The sequence below is a fragment of the Polypterus senegalus genome, chromosome 6 (genome assembly GCF_016835505.1).
Source record: "Polypterus senegalus isolate Bchr_013 chromosome 6, ASM1683550v1, whole genome shotgun sequence".
NCBI classification, from domain to species: domain Eukaryota; kingdom Metazoa; phylum Chordata; class Cladistia; order Polypteriformes; family Polypteridae; genus Polypterus; species Polypterus senegalus.
Window position 1 is genome coordinate 13,637,689 of NC_053159.1, and position 22,878 is coordinate 13,660,566.

At 38.4% G+C, this 22,878-nt stretch overlaps 1 protein-coding gene across 2 annotated transcripts in view; it reads right to left on the minus strand.

The window, feature by feature from the left end:
* Positions 1–22,878, minus strand: part of ccdc93 (coiled-coil domain containing 93) — a 72,874-nt gene that overhangs the window by 15,647 nt on the left and 34,349 nt on the right. For both annotated transcript variants that reach the window (XM_039755405.1, XM_039755404.1), the window contains 4 exons: positions 15,089–15,162; positions 3,081–3,162; positions 2,510–2,584; positions 1,732–1,803 (listed from right to left, as the gene is read on the minus strand). In XM_039755405.1, the coding sequence (XP_039611339.1) occupies positions 1,732–1,803; positions 2,510–2,584; positions 3,081–3,162; positions 15,089–15,162 (303 nt within the window). The remainder of the gene's footprint in view (positions 1–1,731; positions 1,804–2,509; positions 2,585–3,080; positions 3,163–15,088; positions 15,163–22,878) is intronic.

Here is a 22,878-nt window from a genome sequence, read left to right on the forward strand (position 1 = left end):
GTCAATACCTTGACTCAGTACAAGTTAGAACCATGCAATGGGACTCTGCCTCTGTAGTTAGAACATAACGTGGCAAACGCGGACACAGTATTGCATGATTGGCTAAGAATGTTTGAATGCTTCAGTGATGCCGCTGGATGGCCGAGTATAGTAAGTCGGTGTTGGTTCGAGCAGATAACAATAAGTTCAGTTGGTTTTTGGAACGTTGGTTTGGTGGGGCGTACTTTCCAGGACTAACTTCGTCGACTGACTTAAACCCTTCGACAGCTCCGGAACCATAAGTTTGCTTGGTACATCGAAATCTATCTTTGGGCAGTTAGGTTTTGGCATCCGTCCTTCTGACATCTATTGGCAAACTGAGTAATGATGGCTGGGTATTAACAACGGTCATTGTTTAAATTTTAGCCGATCTCAGATCTAAAATGACCACGCCAACATAATTATTACTCCGACTCTGATTAGAGTCGTAAAATACGTTTTGTTTTGAAAATTTGTTAGCCGGTAAAAAATCAAGTGTGGTGCGCCGAAGAGCTGAGTTCACGTCTCGCAGCCCCATTTAAACAGGAAGCTCTTCATTACATCAGCCGAAAAGGTCTATTTTAAGCACAAATCAGTGCCATCATAACAAAATCATTTCAAGGACTTAAAAAAACAAAAAAAAAAAACAAATAATCCTTTGGAATTATGGATTCCAAAGTATGGAAAGTACGGATTTCACAAACATAGAATTTGTAGCCCGATTCGATCGGGCTCCCAGTCACTAGTTTTTATTAAGTGAAAAGCACTTATTCATGGGAAGCATGAAAAGTCAATGGAAAACATTAAAAACCATTTCAATTCAGAGGGTATGTTGATTAGATCGGCGGTTCTCAACCTGTGGGTAACAAAAAGGGGGGCCCGAAGATGTCAAAAAAAGAAAATATGAAAAATACATCTATTGAAACCAAAACAAATTAACTTAAAACTACATTCTGATACTAGAAAAATAAATATAGAGTTAGATAAATGTTGATAAAAGTTAAGTAGGTATAATAAAACGTGTAGCTGTGTATCGGCAGCAAAAAATATAGGAATACATTTTATTAGGGTTTCAAAAAACCGTTATGGGGGGCGCGAATTAAACTGTTATCAAAACTCGGGTCGCAAATACTTAAAAGGTTGAGAAATGCTGGATTAGATGAAAGCGTATTCTAGCAATGAATAAATGTTGAAATTTGGTTTAAACAACAAAATAAATAAAAAAACAAAGAAACGCGTTGCTTTTTTTATTTTATCGTATAAATTTCTTCCTCCCTTTATGTTCAATTTAGCACTCTTGTCAGCTGCTCACACCTCATGCTAGGAATCTCTTCCGTTACGGTACTGCCAGTCTTTTAAATTAGCCAAATCGTTTTGTTTTAATTCTTCTTAAAAATTAAAGAGATAAGCGGTTCTGCAAAACATTATGTGTGCAATCTCAAAGCGTAAATCAATACCTAATAACACTGTCTCAAAAAATTGAGATATTTGCTAACTATTCTATGCTGGGACCGCACTACACATTAGCTCCATTATAAAAAGCCAGAGCAGACTAGTCGTTTTTTAAAATTTATTTTATGCTTCACTTTAAGACCACATTTCATGTAACAAATTACTAAATGCCAGGATTACAAATAACTTGAAACATACCAAATGTATCCTTTAACTAGGCCGAGTAGGACTTTGAAACCATTAAGAGTTAAGTAATGTTACCAGTAAGAGGCGAATCTTCTGGAGTTTCTCTCGGTCTGCATTGTACTGTTTGTCTATCAGCTCATTACGCTCCTGGAAAATTAAAAACAGTATGTCAGTTTTCACGACTTTAAAAAGTCCACCACCTTATATTAGTCCACTCAAGGAAAAGAAAAAGTGATACACCTACTAAGAAAGAAAAAAAAAAAAAAAAGCACTATACATCTTAATCAGCACATTTGGGTCATTAGTTTTACTTAAAGGGGCGGCACGGTGGCGCAGTGGGTAGTGCTGCTGCCTCGCAGTTAGGAGAGCTGGGTTCACTTCCTGGGTCCTCCCTTTGTGGAGTTTGCATGCTTTCCCCATGTCTGCGTGGGTTTCCTCCCACAGTCCAAAGACATGCAGGTTTGGTGCATTGGCGATCCTAAATTGTCCCTAGTATGTGCTTGGTGTGTGCCCTGTGGTGGGCTGGCACCCTGCCCGGGGTTTGTTCTTGCCTTGCGCCCTTGTGTTGGCTGGGATTGGTTGCAGCAGAACCTCGTGACCCTGTACTTAGGATATAGTGGGTTGGATGATGGATGGATGGATAGTTTTACTTAAACAATAAACAGAAATACCAGAAAATAAGAAATCATGACAAGCTTTGGCACTAGAACTATATTTTTTGTAACAACAGGGTAATTTCATCCATTTTTAATTATAAATCATTCTGCTATTAGTTTCTCCCTGTCCATTTTGTCGGTAAAGAAATGTAAAGGAAACACTTTCTATACAAAGAGTATAATTACGTTTCTGTTACCTTTTCGTCACCATCGTTGTCTCCAGATTCAATTTTCAAATTTTCAATACTTTGTTGTAACCGTAACATTTCCTCCTTAAACAGAGATTATTGCGTCTGTCAATCACCTTATGTGGGAACCTCTGAACACCAGTAACAATCCCACCATTATTTTTGTGAAGCTTTGAAAACACGGTCTACCCAATAAAAGGGTGCACCACCATTAAAGACCACATTAAGTGCACAACTGAAAAATCACTTTGACAATGATATAGTGTACAGTATTTGCTTAATGTTAACACTTGCTTTACAAAATTAAGTATTCACCTCACCTCTAAAATGTTTGAAAATTAACATCTAAAATATTTTGTTTCAATACAGGTAATCAAATATATATTTAAACACCTTTCCTTTATGAAAGAATAAAGAGGAGTATTACATTTACCTTATCACCAGAGCTCCACATGATACTTGCCACTTAATGAGAAGCAATTATAACTCAAGTGACTGGCACAAATATCACATTGAGAAATACTTTCAGATGTCAATTTAATTTCACATCACCAAGACGTTTTCTGTCAAATTCACTTACCCTGCAATGTGTACGGAATTCTTGTTCCTGATTCTTCAGGCTTTCATTCATTGCAACCAGTGATCTAAGCTTCAGTAAGATGCTGGGAGGAAAGAAAAAATTAAAAACTTAATTGTATCTCAACTGCAGCGTAAAAGTGTTAAAGCACAAGTGATGTAATGAGGACCCAAGAGTGTAATCCACTCACTGATATTTTAATAATTTTATATAGAAAAACCAATCAACATATACGCAGTAGACAAATATACTGAACCCGATACCAGACCTCCACAATATATAACAGTATTACTGTTTGCATGTGTTGGTCCAGATGACATAACTGTGGAAGCATGGAGGTGTTTAGAAGAGATGGCAGTGGAGTTTTTAACCAGATTTCTTTAATGGAATCTTGGAATGTGAGAGGATGCCTGAGAAGTGGAGAAGAAGTGTACTGGTGCCGATATTTAAGAATAAGGGGGATATGCAGGACTGTAGTAACTACAGGGGGATAAAATTGATGAGCCACAGCATGAAGTTATGGGAAAGAGTAGTGGAAGCTCGGTTAAGAAGTCAGGTGATTGTTAGTGAGCAGCAGTGTGGTTTCATGAAAGAGCACCACAGATGAGATGTTTATTCTGAGGATGTTGATAGAGAAGTTTAGAGAAGGCAAGAAGGAGTTGCATTGCGTCTTTGTGGACCTGGAGAAAGCAAATGACAGGGTGCCTCGAGAGGAGCTGTGGTATTGAATGAGGAAGTCGGGAGTGGCAGAGAAGTACGTAAGAGTTGTACAGGATATGTACGAGGGACGTGTGACTGTGGTGAGGTCTGCAGTAGGAATGATGGATGTATTCAATGAGGAGGTGGGATTACATCAGGGATTGGCTCTGAACCCTTTCTTATTTGCAATGGTGATGGACAGGTTGACAGACGAGATTAGACAGGGGTCCCCGTGGTCTATGATGTTGGCTGATGACATTGTGATCTGTAGCGATAGTAGGGAGCAGGTTGAGGAGACCCTGGAGAGGTGGAGATCTGCTCTAGAGAGGAGAGGAATGAGGGTCAGTAGGACCACCAAGACAGAATACATGTGTGTGAATGAGAGGGAGGTCAGTGGAATGGTGAGGATGCAGGGAGTAGAGTTGGCGAAGGTGGATGAGTTTAAATACTTGGGACCAACAATACAGAGTAATGGGGATTGTGGAAGAGAGGTGAAAAAGAGTGCAGGCAGGGTGGAGTGGGTGGAGAAGAGCGTCAGAAGTGATTTGTGACAGTTGGGTATCAGCAAGAGTGAAAGGGAAGGTCTACAGGACGGTAGTGAGACCAGCTATGTTATATGGGCTGGAGATGGTGGCACAGGAGACAGAGCTGGAGGTAGCAGAGTTGAAGATGCTAAGATTTGTAGTGGGTGTGATGAGATTGGACAGGATTAGAAATGAGGACATTAGAGGGTCAGCTCAGGTTGGATGGTTGGGAGACAAAAATCAGAAAAGCAAGACTGCATTGGTTTGGACATGTGCAGAGGAGAGATGCTGGGTATTTTGGGAGGAGGATGCTAAGGATAGAGCTGCCAGGGAAGAGGAAAAGAGGAAGGCCTAAGAGAAGGTCTATGGATGTGGTGAGAGAGGACATGCAGCTGATGGGTGTAACAGAACAAGATACAGAGGACAGAAAGATATGGAAGAAGATGATCCACTGTGGTAACCCCTAACGAGAGCAGCCGAAAGAAGACGACGACTGTTTGCATGTGCCCATTTTCCCCAGTTTTTATTTGAAGGTATACAAAACATTTCTATAAAAAAATGATTAAACTGCAAGTAATTTTGTTTTCATGAACGTGTGCCATATAAAATAAATGTTAGAGACAGACAGGATGGATAGACAGATAGCCAGACAGCAATTTTAGCATAGTAAGCAGGATAGCACAGACAGAAAAAAATATCTCTTTTGAGGGAGGGAGGGATGATGATGATGATGATGATGATGATGATGATGGATAGATCGATAGATAATGTCCCTGTGGGAATGTGGCTTTTTAAAGAAATAAATACATAAATAGGTAGGTAAATAAATAAATAGACAGGCACGCACGCTTTGGTCTGAGTACACACCAGAATGACTATAAAGAAAGAAAATGAAAAACAAAACTCCCTGTAAGGCGCTATACAGATGTATTGCTCTTGGTATAAAGGAGCCCCTAAGCCACCAAAATCCCACCCCTACCACCATTGTGTTTCCTGACACTCTTATACTGAATAATTCATTGGCTGAAAGTCCTCAGTGTAAGTGTGTCACAGAGAGGTTGTGCAACACTGTTCAAAATTGTACTCAGTTTTGTTTTAAACCTCTTCTTCACCACAACCACCAAGGGTCCAGAGTGTGTCCCATAACTGAGCTTGCTCTTTTACTTAGTTTGTGGATTTGGTGGGCCACTCTTGCAGTGATGTTACCAGCCCAGGACACCAAAGTGTAGAAAATCAGAGTTGTAGATGTGAAGGAGGTCACTTCCCACATTAAATAAACATAGTCCCCTAAGGAAGAAGAGCCTGCACTGCCTTTTCTTCTATAGCTCCTCTGTGTTTATGAGACCAGTCCAACCTGTCATTAATGCGGACCACCAAGTACTTGTAGGAATGGACCATCTCTACATCTACTCCTTGAATAGTGACTGTACTTGAAGACTCTTTGCTGCAGTGAAAGTCAATAAGCAGTTCTTTGGTTTTGCGGATGTTAAGTTGCGGTCAATTCTCTTTGCACCAAGAAACAAACGTTTCCCCCAACTCCTCTCCTGTGTCACTACCCCCTTATCAACACGGCCCATAAGTGCAGAGTCAACTAAGAATTTCTACAAGTGACTCTACCTACTGTTATATTTACAGTACAGTCGAAGGTGTTCAGAGTGAAGAAAACAGGAGACATTTCTGTTGCTTCTGCTTTTATTTTTTTCTGAACACACCCACAACAGAACTAGCTGAAAAGTTCAACCGTCTTTAATTATTCGAATACCATGAGGAACTGGAGATACATATAACAAATACTGTGAGAAGACGGGATTGTTTCTTTTTTAAAGGTTTCTTTTAACTGTTGTCATTAAATAGTAAAAAAAAAAAAAAACCAAGACTACAGCTCTGTATTTACTCCAAAGTGGCTAAATATTTCATAATACAATGTGGAAACTTCTAATATTTATTTATAGGCATTACAACGTAGAACAAACTATCAGGAAGAAGAATTAGACAGCATACTCTGTATGCTCCAAAATGGCTAAAAATGATCCATTAGTAAGAGGGGTGAATCAATAAAATCAAAACCTTGGGGCACAAAATCTCTATTTGGGAAAATACACTGAAGACTTTCAAAAATAGAATTCCACTCCATAATGTGGAGGGGCATACAACCTCCAATCAAGCATACATTTTGACTGTTCTCCTTTTAAATATATGAACAATGTGTACTGCATTGAAAAAATGGCAAACAAAAGAACATGTCAACAAATTTCTCTTGAAAGGATTTTTAATATCGTATTGTGTACACTAAATTGCTTTGCTGCATACTTTATACAAATCAAGTTTATCCACAACACTCCACCCTACAGGGTAGTACAGAATTGTAATAATAATGTGTTGTGCGCCATGTAGTTTATAATACTTGAGCAGTTGCAGCATTTGTTTTTTTAGTATGCGCTTTACAAAATGTGGCGTGAGATGGTTAAATCATGAATGACAGCGAATGTGTGCACACAGGCAAAGCCGCGTGTAAGGCCCAAGCTAATATATCTTGTTATCAAGTCACACTGGGTCTTAAGGGGATAAAAAGAAACAACAACAAGATTATAAATCAAGAATGGTGTGTGAGGTTCAATATTTTTGGTAATTGTCAGCTTGATGAAACATAATAAACACATGCAGGTATAAAAATGACACCATCCTTTAGCTTTAAAAAAGTAGTGATTTAATACCGTCACAAATGTTTCAGTATATTGTTAAGAAAAAAAAAATACAGTACCTAGCCGTGCTTTCTCCTGGGAGGTCTGTTTCCATGCTGCCAGTGGACGTTGAAGGATTTGCTCAAAATTCCATGGCATAAACCCTTAATATCTCCAAAAGCCAGCTGTCCGTACTAAGACAGAATCAATGGCGATTCTCAAAAAATTAATTGCCTAAACAGGCACTCGGGGTGAGCCTTTGACGCTCAAAACTGGAAGAATGCCAGGGCACTGGGCAGATGGCTTCGTGCCTCTCTATGCTTTAACCTTACAAGTCTGAATCCCTTCGTTTTAAAAAAAAAAAAATGCAGACTGCTCTTGTCTGGACAGCTGTCTGATTTATTAAGATGATCCTCTCCGCGTCACAGATGTTGAATTGCAGCTGTAATGTGTCAGACATTTAGAGCCGGATAGATTCATCGAAACTCATTATTCCTAAAAATCATTTTTCATTGTTCATCATTTTGTCAAACACACACACATCTGTAGATTTTATTTTATTTGATAAAAATGAAGTCTTTGTTATTACTACTAGTGGTTCTTGACTCCAAAAAACTAAATCTGTAAGCAATTCATGAAACGTCTAAAATAATTTTGAATGTTACTGTAAAAAATGAATTATTTCTTTTAAAATATCTTCATTGGACAGTGTAATAAAAAAATACTTGATTGTATGCAAAGTTATTTTCAAATAAAATAAATATAAAAAAATAAATAAATAAACTATTTAGATATGGGGATGGATAATTGAGGAATAAACCGCAAAACAATGATTGTATTTTAATATTATTTACATTAAAGATCCATTAACAACAAATCAAATTAATAATATACTGAATAATTATTATAAAACTAATTTTTGAATAAATCGGACTCTGCAGCTGCATGAATAAAAAAAAAGTACCACTTCTGGTTAGTGGAAATAGCTCGAAAGTTGACCTAATACTTGTATGCAAAATTTGGTCAACCTAACTGAAAGCGTACTTAAATTATCGTGTTTACATACATACACAATTCTAAAAGTTGTATTTTCAGATTAAGGGAGGTCTAAAACGTCAAGATTCATCAAAATCTAATTTTTTGGATGATTACAATAATTTCCCTAAGAGAAAGTAAATCGGACTCTGGGAGGTATAAAATGTCGAGATTGATCAAAATCTCAAGGTCGAATTTTTGAAAGATTACAATACTTTCCCTATACGAGAAAAGTAAAAAAGTAACAAATCTACTCTACATATACAGTGCATCTGAAAAGTATTCACAGCGCATTATTTTTTCCACATTTTGTTATGTTACAGCCTTATTCCAAAATGGATTCAATTCATTTTTTTCCTCCAAATTCTGCACACAACACCCCATAATGACAACGTGAAAAAAGTTTACTTGAGGTTTTTGCAAATTTATTAAAAATAAAAAAACTGAGAAATCCCATGTACATAAGTATTCACAGCCTTTGCTCAATACTTTGTCGATGCACCTTTGGCAGCAATTCCAGCCTCAAGTCTTTTTGAATATGATGCCACAAGCTTGGCACACCTATCCTTGGTCAGTTTGGCCCATTCCTCTTTGCAGCACCTCTCAAGCTCCATCAGGTTGGATGGGAAGCGTCGGAGCACAGCCATTTTAAGATCTCTCCAGAAATGTTCAATCAGATTCAAGTCTGGGCTCTGGCTGGGCCACTCAAGGACATTCACAGAGTTGTCCTGAAGCCACTCCTTTGATATCTTGGCTGTGTGCTTAGGGTTGTTGTCCTGCTGAAAGATGAACCGTCGCCCCAGTCTGAGATCAAGAGCGCTCTGGAGCAGGTTTTCATCCAGGATGTCTCTGTACATTGCTGCAGTCATCTTTCCCTTTATCCTGACTAGTCTCCCAGTTCCTGCCGCTGAAAAACATCCCCACAGCATGATGCTGCCACCACCATGCTTCACTGTAGGGATGGTATTGGCCTGGTGATGAGCAGTGCCTGGTTTCTTCCAAACATGACGCCTGGCATTCACACCAAAGAGTTCAATTTTTGTCTCATCAGACCAGAGAATTTTGTTTCTCATGGTCTGAGAGTCCTTCAGGTGCCTTTTGGCAAACTCCAGGCTGACTGCCATGTGCCTTTTACTAAGGAGTGGCTTCTGTCTGGCCACTCTACCATACAGGCCTGATTGGTGGATTGCTGCTGAAATGGTTGTCCTTCTGGAAGGTTCTCCTCTCCACAGATGACCTCTGGAGCTCTGACAAAGTGACCATCGTGTTTTTGGTCACCTCCATGACTTAGGCCCTTCTCCCCCGATCGCTCAGTTTAGATGGCTGGCCAGCTCTAGGAAGAGTCCTGGTGGTTTTGAACTTCTTCCACTTATGGATGATGGAGGCCACTGTCCTCATTGGGACCTTCAAAGCAGCAGAAATTTTTCTGTAACCTTCCCAGATTTGAGCCTCGAGACAATCCTGTCTCGGAGGTCTACAGACAATTCCTTTGCCTTCATGCTTGTTTTGTGCTCTGACATGAACTGTCAACTGTGGGACCTTCTATAGACAGGTGTGTGCCTTTCCAAATCATGTCCAGTCAACTGAATTTACCACAGGTGGACTCCAATGAAGCTGCAGAAACATCTCAAAGATGATCAGGGGACACAGGATGTACCTGAGCTCAATTTGGAGCTTCATGGCAAAGGCTGTGAATACTTATGTACATGTGCTTTCTCAACTTTTTTATTTTTAATAAATTTGCAAAAACCTCAAGTAAACTTCTTTCACGTTGTCATTATGGGGTGTTGTGTGTAGAATTCTGAGGAAAAAAATGAATTTAATCAATTCTGGAATAAGGCTGCAACATATATATATATATATATATATATATATATATATATATATATATATATATATATATATATATATATATATATATAAAAATCCTAAGCCTAAAAGTGCAACTACTGTATGTCACTTTTTTGTCACGCTTTAAACCGGGCTTATTTTAAAAACCTATATATATATATATACTAGTAGAATACCAAGGCCAAGAGCGAGAAGTAGTGTGTTAAAGAAGGTACGAAAAAGAAAAGGAAAAATTTGAAAAATAACCTAACTTGATTGTTAATGTAATTGTTTTGTCATTGATATGAGTGTTGTTCTCATATCTATCTATCTATATATATATATATATATATATATATATATATATATATATATATATATATATATATATCTATCTATATCTATATCTATATATCTATCTATATATATATGTTGTTCTCATATCTATCTATCTATCTATAGAGATAGATAGATATAGAGAGATCTATCTATAGATAGATCTATCTATAGATAGATCTATATATATATATATATATATATATATATATATATATATATATATATATATATATATATATATATATATATCTTATATATATATATATATATATATATATATACACATACCCGCTTGGCAGCGGAGAAGTAGTGTGTTAAAGAAGGAAAGAGAAAGAAAAGGAAACATTTTGAAAATAACGTAACATGATTGTCAATGTAATTGTTTTGTCACTGTTATGAGTGTCGCTGTGATATATATATATATATATAGCAAAATACCAGCTTGCAGCGATGTCATGTGTTAAAGAAGTTATGAAAAGAAAAGGAAACATTTTAAAAATAATGTAACATGATTGTCAAAGTAATTGTTTTGTGTATTTGGCGGCAGCGTCAAAGTTTTTTCGTCTACCTGCATCAGAAAATGTACCACAACGTCTGACACGCCTCCTTTTTACTGTTTTCTCACAGCTTGGATTGCTGCTGTCATATATATACACACACACACACACATACATACATATATATATACACATACATATCTTCATATCTACATATCTATATACATATCTACATATACACATATATATATATATACATACCCTTCTACATCATATATACACACACATACATACACACACAAATTATATATATGTGTGTATGTATGTATGTGTGTATGTATGTGTGTGTGTGTGTGTGTGTATATATATATATATATATAATCTAGATAGGGGTGTGTGTGTGTATATATATATATATATATACACATACATACATATATATACACATACAAACATACACACAAGTATATGTATGTGTCTATATGTGTGTGTATAGCTTTGGTCACTGTGTGCAAGGGAAAAATAATAAAATATAGTCTATAAGTTATTAAACAGTAAAACATTAACGTTTTAAGAAGTACAGGTACATTGAGCACTACTGGAGTGGTTTCAGGTAAACTACATTTTAAAGACGCTGTAACACAACAGGTAAGTAACTAACAGCAGCTAAAATGTATATGGATCATCTCGGTAGTAGATCCCTTTTGAAAGGCGCTACACGACGGCTGTGGTATAGAAATTACATTTTCTATGTGAACGTTCAAATTTGTGCCTCTGGTAATGTGCCTTACCGGCATTTAAAGAAAATTAGTTTTGTGTCCTCTGCACTGTTAAGAGAGAAAGGCTTTGGTTTGGGATAAAAGGTGTAAAGAAAGGAAAGTTGCCTTTTTCTTTTATATAGTATAGAGAGATGTGTTCGCTGACGTTATGATCGCCTTTTGAGGACAGTTGCGTTGGGTCTTGTGTAGACTGGTGAACGTCCCTGCCATTAATCAGCTGTGATGACACTGTCAGTCCTCCACTGTGTGCGTGTCTTCATAATCCGAGGTGAGGATCTCATAATCGATATCGTGCAAAAGAAAGTGTGAATCGCCTTAATATTATTTTTCCGTGGTGTAGAAAAGGGGTCCCGTGTTTGCACTTGTCTGGGCTATAGCGCAGGGGGAGGATGAAAAAAATTAAAAGTGCTCACTTTGACTTAAGGCAGAAGCGCAGTCAGCGTCTCAAAGGCCGGCACAGCTATGCTCGCGCTGGCTGTTCGACTTTTGCTGGGCAGGAGACCCCAGTTTTGCAGACACGTTCATGATATCAAAAGTCTCAGCGCTCTTTGGAGGTCATTCATATATTATATATATAGCAAAATCCCCGCTACTGAGCGGAGAAGTAGTGTGTTAAAGAAGTAATGAAAAAGAAAAGGAAACATTTTAATAATAACGTAACATGATTGACATTGTCATGAGTGTTGCTGTCATATATATGCCTGCCTAAATAAGTCACCCTCGCTTTGCTCTTACTTTATTTACCGTTCATTTAATCATGGCTATTGGCGGAAAAATTATAAAATGGAAGGAGGATGGCTTTACCAAAACAATTATTGATGGCGAATCGATTATTCATAAAGCTTGAATTGGTGATGTTTTTCTGTGTTAACCTCATATTTTTTCAGACTTCTTCTCAAACTAAGGTGGTGCCCGCGTATCGCAGCGGAGAAGTAGTGTGTTAAAAAAGCTAGAAAAAGAAAAGGGAACATTTTAAAAATAACGTAACATGACTGTCAATATACAGTATTTGTTTTGTGAGTGTTACTGAGTGTTGCTGTCATCAAGGATTTGATTATCATTATTTCTTTCAATCAGGTTCGTATTTGTAGGATGTGTTGTGTTCATGTTACATTCCGTGTTTGTCAATCGTTGTAAAGATGACAGGTTTCATTCATCGATTCGTTTCTTACTGCATCAATAAACAGCTCGTCTTCTTCTTTATCTGAGACCTGACACACTGCATGCACGGGTTTTTTTTACACTGTCTTCCTTTAGCGGGACATTGACTTTTCCAACGTGTGCTTTGTTTCCGCAGTAGTTGGATTTATGAATATGCTTGTATGTATGAGACGCTTCATATTTTTTGCTGCCTTTTCAATTGTGTAATTCGGTTTTGTTCAGCTCTTTGTAACTGTTGCCTTTTATCTGTGCACTGCGTCAGTTCACGTGAGCCACTCGGTGTACATGCATCGAAGGTTCCCAGCTGTGCTGGTGCCATCTCCTGCTATGTCCATGGCTGTATTTAATGTTACCTTAGTCCTGGCACTTAAAACTTTCTCTCGCAGTTTCGCTGAGTTTGTGTCAAACACCACCCTGACCATCTCATCTTCCTCTCCATAAGCACAGTCCTTCACCCGTGAATATTTACCCGTGGCAGTTTGCTATTGGATTGCGCTGACGGACGGCCTTATATGGGCAGGCACTAAATTACAAACGCCTGCGGCAGCCTGTCTATGAACTTACTTTAAAGTGTAGGTTTACATCGTGCTTTGTTTCCGAAGTAGCAGAACTCATGAATATGGTTGTATATGTCACTCGCTCGCTTCTTATTGTTTCGCTGCCTTCTCAATTATATAATGCATGTTTTCTTCAGCGCTTTTTTCAGGTCTTCCTGGTTTTCTATGTACTGCGTGATTATGTGGGAGGCGTGATGATGTCACACGAAACTCCGCCCCCACGGCGTTGAAGCTCATCTCCATTACAGTAAATGGAGAAAACTGCTTCCAGTTATGACCATTACGCGTAGAATTTCGATATAAAACCTGCCCAACTTTTGTAAGGAAGCTGTAAGGAATGAACCTGCCAAATTTCAGCCTTCCACCCACACGGGAAGTTGGAGAATTAGTGATGAGTCAGTAAGTGAGTGAGTGAGTGAGGGCTTTGCCTTTTATTAGTATAGATATGTTTGGTACCATTTTTTTCAGAATTTATCAAATTTGTGATCTTGTTAGATATTCAGATTCTTATACCGTTTATAAATTACAAACTAAAATATCAAGAAAGTCGTGGTTTTTATATTTGATTGAGTGAACTTTCTTTTACAGGAATAAACTATTAAAAAAATTATTTATAACACCAATGTTTGTATTTAGGTGATTTAGTTAGCTGAAGGTTGACTTACAATGACCCACTGCATATCACTTTAGTTTTCATGTGATTTTTCCTGTTATTTAAATAAGTCATTTTTTAAAAGAATTTCTTTTTTTTTTTTAAATCTATAAGAATGTCAGTTAAAACGAATGTATCGTTTATTTAGTCTCTTATAAATACTCATCGAGCACAGTGGACTTCAGTTTAATGGAAATACTATAAATCGGTAAGAGAGGAAATATTTTATTCTCACCTCATGATTTTTACTCTGTTAAATAATAATTAATTTTTCTTTTACATATTTATAGAATTTTCATGATTTTTGACTTCAATAAATAATCATTTTTCTTTTGTGCACTTACAAATTTTACTACTATTCTGGCCACAACTGGAGGTTGGGCACCAAAGGTGCCAGGGGGCCTTGCCCCCCTAGTTAGAAAAATATATTTACAGTTATATCAGCTGCGTCAAAGTAATGTAGAAAGCCAAAAATAACACGAGACTGTGAAATAAATCACTAAACAAAAAAATGCAACAAAAAGTGTGGCCCTTGAGACAAGTGTTTTATTTTTTCCGTCTAGTTAGGTTAAAATATATTGATTATTAATTCTTCAAAAATGATCACAGTAAATCTCAGAGTTTACTTGCCAATTTGATTGTGTCAGTTTTGCAAATGTAAAACACTGCTGCAGAAAGTACACAGCCTTTCTACCTCCATTTGAAATAATGTTCAAAAAGATCTGAAATGAACAGATTTTCATGAAAGAGCACATTTCTGAACCATAAATCTGTTTTAGAAATATCCTTAGACTGACAGCATATTACTGTGGATTTGTCAGAAAATATAGCAACAGTGCATTAGTTTGTAGTGATTAAAAATGCCGTAGATTTAACTATTTAATAAAAATGTAATTAAACCCTTCATTTAAATTTTTTTAACTATTTATTTCTACTGCTCTTTTGTATACTCTGCAATGATTCTGAGGTAAAGTATTGTATCTGTTAGGTTTCCGTTATCTGTTTGATTGAATTGTATGACATTGTAATGTTGTACTTTTCAAAAATAAAAAAATTATAATTTCAGTAGTCTATTCTAGACAAGTCTGGTTATTTTAAGTGTTGCAAATGTTGATTTCTGTGACAGTACAGGGTTTAGTATGTGTATAGTTAAGAACCTGATGACTTTTTTTTTTTTTAATACCTACAAAATGAAACAATTTCACATTATATTAAATTAACAATTTGTTATCATTAAAACTGTAATAAGATACCCACCTTGAATCAGCTTGGCTTTCCAGTTCTTCTAAAGCTGCAAGGTCTTTGTTTAACTGCTCTGCAAAGTTTACAGCCTAGAATGAGAAGGGCTAGATTAGATCCCCCCAAAAATTTGCTATATCACTTTAAAAATAAAACTCCTATCATACTATTCTCTATTCTATGATATGTCACAATTCTAATTATATTCACAGAAAGTACATTTTGAAGAAACTGACTGCATCTGTTAGGTCTCTATTATGTGTTTTGGGTTGTATGACATTGTAATGTACTTTTAAAAAAAAAAGTTTATTTCAGTACTCTTACTCTAAACAAGTCTGGTTATTGTAAGTGAAAGAGAAAGTTTTGATGATTAACAAAACAAAATAACACATATACACATGTTAAGATACATTTTGGAGTGATGAACTAGAAATATAGTTAAGAACCTGACATTGGAAGAGCCATACAAACATGTAAATGTAGATCCCAGTTATGCCATAAAATTGACCAGCATAACCCAAGCCCTCATATAGCACAGCTGGCAAGAACTACTACTTTTTGCCACATTTCTTTTCTCATTTTCTTGGTACCATAGTGGGAGAGTGCATGTTCTCCCATTGACACCTATAGGGTTAGTTAGGCTCAATAAAGTCCTAAACTAGAATACATTATTCTGGAAATTGATGAAGAAATAGACATTTTTACTCTTGCACTGTCTTTAAATTGTAATTCCATGAAAACATCTTTCAGGAATTGGGCAGTATATTTCCACAGTGGTTATATCATCTCTTTCTCTCTCTCTCTCTCTCTGTATATATATATATATATATATATATATATATATATATATCTACATATCTCTCTATATATCTACCTTATATATAAATGTCTACGCGTGGAAGTGTGTGCGTCTGTCTGTCCAGCCTGGAAGTGAGAGGTGGAGTCGGGGTAAGGGCTCAACCTCAGAGGATACACAAGCGAGGCCAGCACGTTGGCGACTCGCTTAGTGGCTAATACAGAAGCGAGGCGAGCACATCGGCAAAAGGAAACCTCCGAAGACAGACAGTCGATTAACTGCTAATGCACAAACGATACAAGCTCGTCGCCAACACAAAACCTCCTAGTAGTTCCTTCTAATTAGCGGACATCTCTACATTTCCATTTTTTTTCTGATGATTTCAATACTTTCTAGGACCCTGTGCTTTTTACAGCACAGGCTTACAGAGCTAGTATATATACTTGTCTATCTATATATCTATATCTATCTCTATATCTATCTATCTAAGTGCGGAGTGGTGGCTCTGAGGCTAAGGATTTGGGCTGGTATTCTGAAGGTTGCCGGTTCGAATCCCCATCACTACCAAAAGAGATCCTACTCTGCTGGGCCCTTGAGCAAGGCCCTTAACCTTCAATTGCTCCAGGGGTGACCCCAAATGGTATGCAAAAACGAACAAATTCCTAATACGAGAAATTGCATAAGGCGAAATAAAGAACAAAAACCAAAAAAAAAAATGTATATACACTGTATATATATATATATATATATATATATACACTGTGTATATATATATATATATATATATATATATATATATATATATATATACACACACACACATACACACACTAATATATATAAATATATATATCTATAGATAGATAGATACAGTGCGACTGGCGGCCGGGACGCCCCTGCTGCATATGTTCCGGGGGAGCAACTCCTGGGTTACATCAGCGTGCTACTTAAAGGCTCAGACCTGTGGGGCTCCCGGAGGAGCTGCATGGCTTAACAAGCCTGTGTGGGCTAGAATGCAGCCACACCTGTAAGCGCAGTGCAATTACCACCTGGAGCACTTCAGGAAAGACTATAAGAAGAGCCTGCAGCCACTACTCGGGGGCCAGAATCAGGAGGAAGAGGACGAGGTTGCCAAGGAGGAGTGGTGGTTTGAGAAGAGAGTGTGTTTGGTGCTTATCTTTAAGTGCTTGGGACCGTGTATTGCCTGTGGGAAGACATGCTCCACAGGTGAAAAAAAATAAAAGTCTTGTGCCATTTTACACGTGGAGCGAGTCTGTGCCGGGTCGGGCGCTAGATAGAGCTAACTTCACAATAGACAGATAGATAGGAGTGTGCACATCTATCTACATCTACCTATACCTACACACACACACAATATTGAAACCTATACCTCGAAGTTAATCTCACAGCATGCGACTAACACTCCCCAGATACGCCTGTTAGACTTTTTAATTACTTTTGAATTGTTATTGCATATTTTTGATTGCGCATTTGGTCTTGTCTTTTCCGTATTTAGTATGATCCATCACAATCAAAAAAAGAATCAGAGGAATAAGACACCAAAAGTGTATTTTGTTTTTTAATTTGTACACTTTACGAGATAACCAACTTGCAACCTTCAAATATGACAGCATCACTGCCCCCAAAGTGAAGTCAGTTTATTTAAACGGAAGCTTTATATAAACTGAATATTTTTTGTTATACTGGCCACATTTATGATAGTCTTGGAAACCACAACATTCTTAAATCAAATTTATGGTAATAGGGCCTTGGGGAAAATATATAGTGCCTATAAAAAGTAATCACCATCTTGGAAGTTTTCATCTTTTTTGAAATGTTGACATTGATCTACAAATGACCGTCTGTGGGTACCATTGCCATTTCATAGGTACAGCATTCTGGGCTGAAATTCCACACCTGGTCTCACTGTATCTGTATGGGTTTTCCACTCACATTTCCAAAGATGGCTCACCGGTTTTTCTAAATTCACAGTCTGGTGTACTGTGTAGAATTCTTTTCAGCCTTGCACCCAATCCAGACAAGATAGGCTCTCCATGATCTTGAAATTAATCTGGACTAGAAATGTTTCACTTAGGTTTTGGTAGCAGTGTAAGATTACGGCACGACATTCTGCATCAAATCATTTGGTAACACAGTACAAATTGAGAAATGCAATTCTGGTCTCTACCCTGTTTGAGCATATGATCAATTTGCAACTGAAATGATAAGCACAAGGCTATCATTTGATTAAAGTCTTTTATTAGAGGACGCTGTCACCCATCAACTATTGTCATATATGATGAATGGTTAGAATCTAAGCTTGAATACAAATTAATTGGAAGTGTAAACAATGAAGAAAAAAAAAAACACACACACACAAACAAACATTATTCACGTTACATTTTGAACAAAGTTTAATGTGGTTCTCATACTGGTTAGCCTGACTACTCAGATTGGCAAGTTTACAGTTTAAATAGTTTGTAAAAAGGAGCAATTTGACATTTTACATGTTACAGAAAAGGCAAAGTTGCTTAAGGCACGTGAAGTAGACTGTGTCACACACGTGCACATGGGAGGCAGCTAAAGGGTTTGAGTGAGGGCAATTCCGGATCAGATCGGGATGTGGCAGAGTACACCGATCCTTTTTCTTGCTTTCCTGCAGACCATTCACGGGAAAATCCATCTGGCCCTATTGACGTCACTTCCGGGTTTGAACCTATGGACAAAGACCTTTCCGGTTCCAGCCCCCTTGATGTCATGTCCAGGCCCGAGCCTATGGTTCAAGACCCTTCCTGTCCCGGCCCCTTTGACATCACTTCCTATACTGACCTTTAAAAGCCTCCACCTTTTCCCTATTCCCTCAGTTCTGTTTTGGTTTGTGCACATCAGTGCTATCATTTATTTTGTAATTTAGCAGCCAGGAAAACAAACCTTGCTATGGCTCTTGTGCGAGTTTGTGACAACTGGCATAGCTACATTCTTTACAACTGAACAGAAGCAAAACCAAGGAGCTGGTGGCGGATTGTAGGAGACCCAGACCCCTCATGGACCCCGTGATTATCAGAGGTGACTGTGCAGAGGGTACAGACCTATAAATACCTGGGAGTGCAGCTGGATGATAAATTGGACTGGACTGCCAATACTGATGCTCTGTGAAAGAGAGGACAGAGCCAACTATACTTCATTAGAAGGCTGGCGTCTTTCAACATTTGCAATAAGATGCTGCAGATGTTCTATCAGACGGTTGTGGCGAGCACCCTCTTCTATGCCGTGGTGTGCATAAAGAAGAAGGACGCCTCATGTCTGGACAAACTGGTGAGGAAGGCAGACTCTATTGTAGACCCAGAGCTGGACAGTTTGACATCTGTGGCAGAGCGACGGGCGCTGAGCAGGCTCCTGTCAATCATGGCGAATCCACTGCATCCACTGAACAGGATCATCTCCAGACAGAGGAGCAGCTTCAGTGACAGACTGCTGTCACCGTCCTGCTCCACTGACAGACTGAGGAGACCCCACACTATGCGACTCTTCAATTCCACCCGAGGTGGTAAATGTTAACATTATACAAAGTCATTGTGTGTTATACCTGCATTGTTATCACTCTTTAATTTAATATTAGTTTTTATCAGTATGCTGCTGGAGTATGTGAATTTCCCCTTGGGATTAATAAAGTATCTAACAAACAGGCAGAATGCGTCATTAAATGTACTTCAAACAAGACTGATATCAAACCTCAGCTTGCCACATGTGCCCCCTGCAAGACACGGGGCATCCCAGCAATGATTAGATCCTGTCTTACACTCCCAATGGAGGGAGGGAAGAGTTCTGTTAGGCAAGGGGGAAAAAACAAAACAATGCACATGTGCGCACCCACACACACCAACAATATTAGGTACCCTGAGCCTAAGCTACTAAATGACTTAGTGAATTTAAAAGATATATACCTAAGCACAACAGAAGAGGTTTTTGTGTGTTCGGATGTGCCCTGAGCTCAGAACAATAAATGCAAAGGCTGACAACATCTGGCATACAGAAACTACTAGGAGTTCATTTTAAAAGGCATGCGAATAGGAGCCTGAAGAGCACCAAGCAAGGCCACATGCACTCATATATAGTAAAGTAGAAGTCTGCTCTTCACAGGCAGAGAAGGGCTTAGTGGGAAAATAATGGGAAATTTAAACGGGTCTTACACCCCTTGATTATACCAGACCTCAAGAGAAGAACAAGTGGAAGCAGAAAGATAAAGTGAAAAGGCAAGACAACCACAGTAAAGTAAGACAGTATTAGGAACCACAATGCTGCAATGGCAGATTAATGCTGCACATCTAAAATGACCTGCGATGGGCTGGCGCCCAGTCTGGGGTTTGTTTCCTGCCTTGCGCTGTGTTGGCTGGGATTGGCTGCAGCAGACCCCCGTGACCCTGTAATTAGTATATAGCGGGTTGGATAATAGATGGATGGATGGATCTAAAATGACTTCATATTAACAACAAATCAGAATATTTCTTTCATTAATACTTTTCACAATAAATACCTATTTACAGCAGTTTTACATACAAATTGGATATACTTCCCATTATCTAGACAGACTAATAACCTGTAATAAGATGAGCCTGCTTGCTGAAGACTAACACATAATGGTGAGGCATTGAAGATCTGGTCGGACAGAGCAGTGCCCTCTGTTGTGTGACCAAAAAGCTGAAAAGTAAACATTATACACCAGCTTAAAGGGAAGATTTTTATTAAATAAAAAAAAAAAAGAAAAAGAAAAAAGAAAATATACCTTCTTCTAAAGAAGTATTTAACTATCTGATGGAGATTTTATCTTTTCACAAATACCAAATATTAAATGCTACAAACCAAAATTATTTCATGAGCATATCTTCTTGTGAACAAAAATTATGTCTCTCTGTGTAACAGGGAAGCACAATATAGTGTGGCAGTTAACGCTAAATCTTCATTGGTTTGAATCCTCACACGGACAGGGTGAGAGGGTGTGGGGTTGCACAGACTCCCCTAACTATACAGATTTGCTTCAATACTCCTATTTTCCTCCCAAATTCACAAAGACGTGCCGATTAGGCTTAATTTGGCGATTCCATATTGAATTTGTGTGTGCGAGTGGGCTGGCACCTTGTTGACAGGGATTTCCCGATTTGTGCCCAGTGCTGACAGAATGGGGTCCAATGGCCCACAATCTTGAAATAGATTAAGGAAGTCTAAGACTGTTATGCTCAATTTAATGACAACCTACAAAGGCAGCTCTCTAATGTGTTTTCATGATTAAATCTAACTATTATACTCATGTTATTTCTTCCAATGAAGGCAACACCAAGTCATTGTTTTCACTACTTAACAATATCACACCATCCCCGGATTCTTTACCTTCTCACCTTTACTCAACTGAATTTTGAAATTCCCTTATGTCCTTTTTATAATGAAAACATCCAGAAGATTCATCAGTCTCTCGGTATGGATCCCTCCAGTACTTCATTTGAATTTCACCCACCAACTCACTCATTTTCCTCTTTTCAGCTTCAGAAATCTCAGATCTTGTCTGTAAGTCTAAGCCATCCACCTGTCAAATGGACCCCCTTCCTACAGTTCTGGTCAAAGCCTGCCTCCCCTCTCTGGTCCCCCTTATTTCTGCTATAATCCACTCTTCTCTCACTACTGGTATTGTTCCTTCATCTTTTAAAAATGCTGCAATAACCCCAATACTGAAAAAACTTGGTGCTGATCCAACTAATTTCAGTAATTTCTGTCCTATTTCTAATCTACCCTTCATTTCCAAACTTCTTGAAAAAATAGTGGCTACTCAACTTCATTCTCATTTATCCATCATCCAACCCGCTATATCCTAACTACAGGGTCACAGGGGTCTGCTGGAGCCAATCCCTGCCAACACAGGGCGAAAGGCAGGAAACAAACCCCAGGCAGGGCGCCAGCCCACCGCAGGGCACGCACACACACACACCAAGCACACACTAGGGACAATTTAGGATCACCAATTCACCTAACCTGCGTGTCTTTGGACTGTGGGAGGAAACTGGAGCATCCGAAGGAAACCCACGCAGACACGGGGAGAACATGCAAACTCCACGCAGGGAGGACCCGGGAAGTGAACCCAGGTCTCCTTACTGCGAGGCAGCAGTGCTACCCACTGCGCCACTGTGCCGCCCCCATTCTCATTTATCTCAAAATAATCTCTATGAACAGTTCCAGTCTGGTTTTCGTCCCCTCCACAGTACAGAAACGGCACTTATAAAAATTACTAACAACCTCCTTTATGGCAGCCGATTCTAGTTTAATTCCTATCCTCATCCTTCTTGATCCGAGTGCTGCCTTTGACACTATTTGTCACAAAACACTTTGCAATAGATTATCTTCGATTGGCATTACCCACACTCCACTAGACTGGTTCAGATCCTACCTCTCTGGGCACATTCAGTTTGTTCAGCTTAAAACTTTCACATCCCAATCCACCACTGTTACTTCAGCTGGGCTCTGTCCTGGCGCCCCTCCTTTTCATTATTTACCTCCTTCCCCTTGGAAACATCTTCCGTAAATATAACATTAGCTTCCACTGTTATGCTGACGACACCCAGCTCTATTTCACTAGCAAACCTACTGCTTCCTTTCCACCCTCCTCGCTTATTGATTGCATAGAAGAAATCAAATCCTGGTTTTCTTCAAATTTTCTTAAATTAAACAGTGACAAATCTGAGGTTCTCCTCATTGGTACAAAAATCAATATTATCCAAAACTGATCATTTTTCATTTGTTATTGATAATTCCTCTGTCTCCCGTTCCCCACAGGTTAAGAGTCTGGGTGTCAACCGTGACAGTACTTTATCCTTTCAGTCCCACATCAATAACAACTCCCGGTCTTCATATTTCCACTTGCGCAACATTAATCGTATTCGCCCTTCCCTTACTCCCCGCACCACTGCTATCCTTGTTCATAGCCTTATGTCACTTCTCGTCTGGATTATTGCAATTCCCTTTTCTT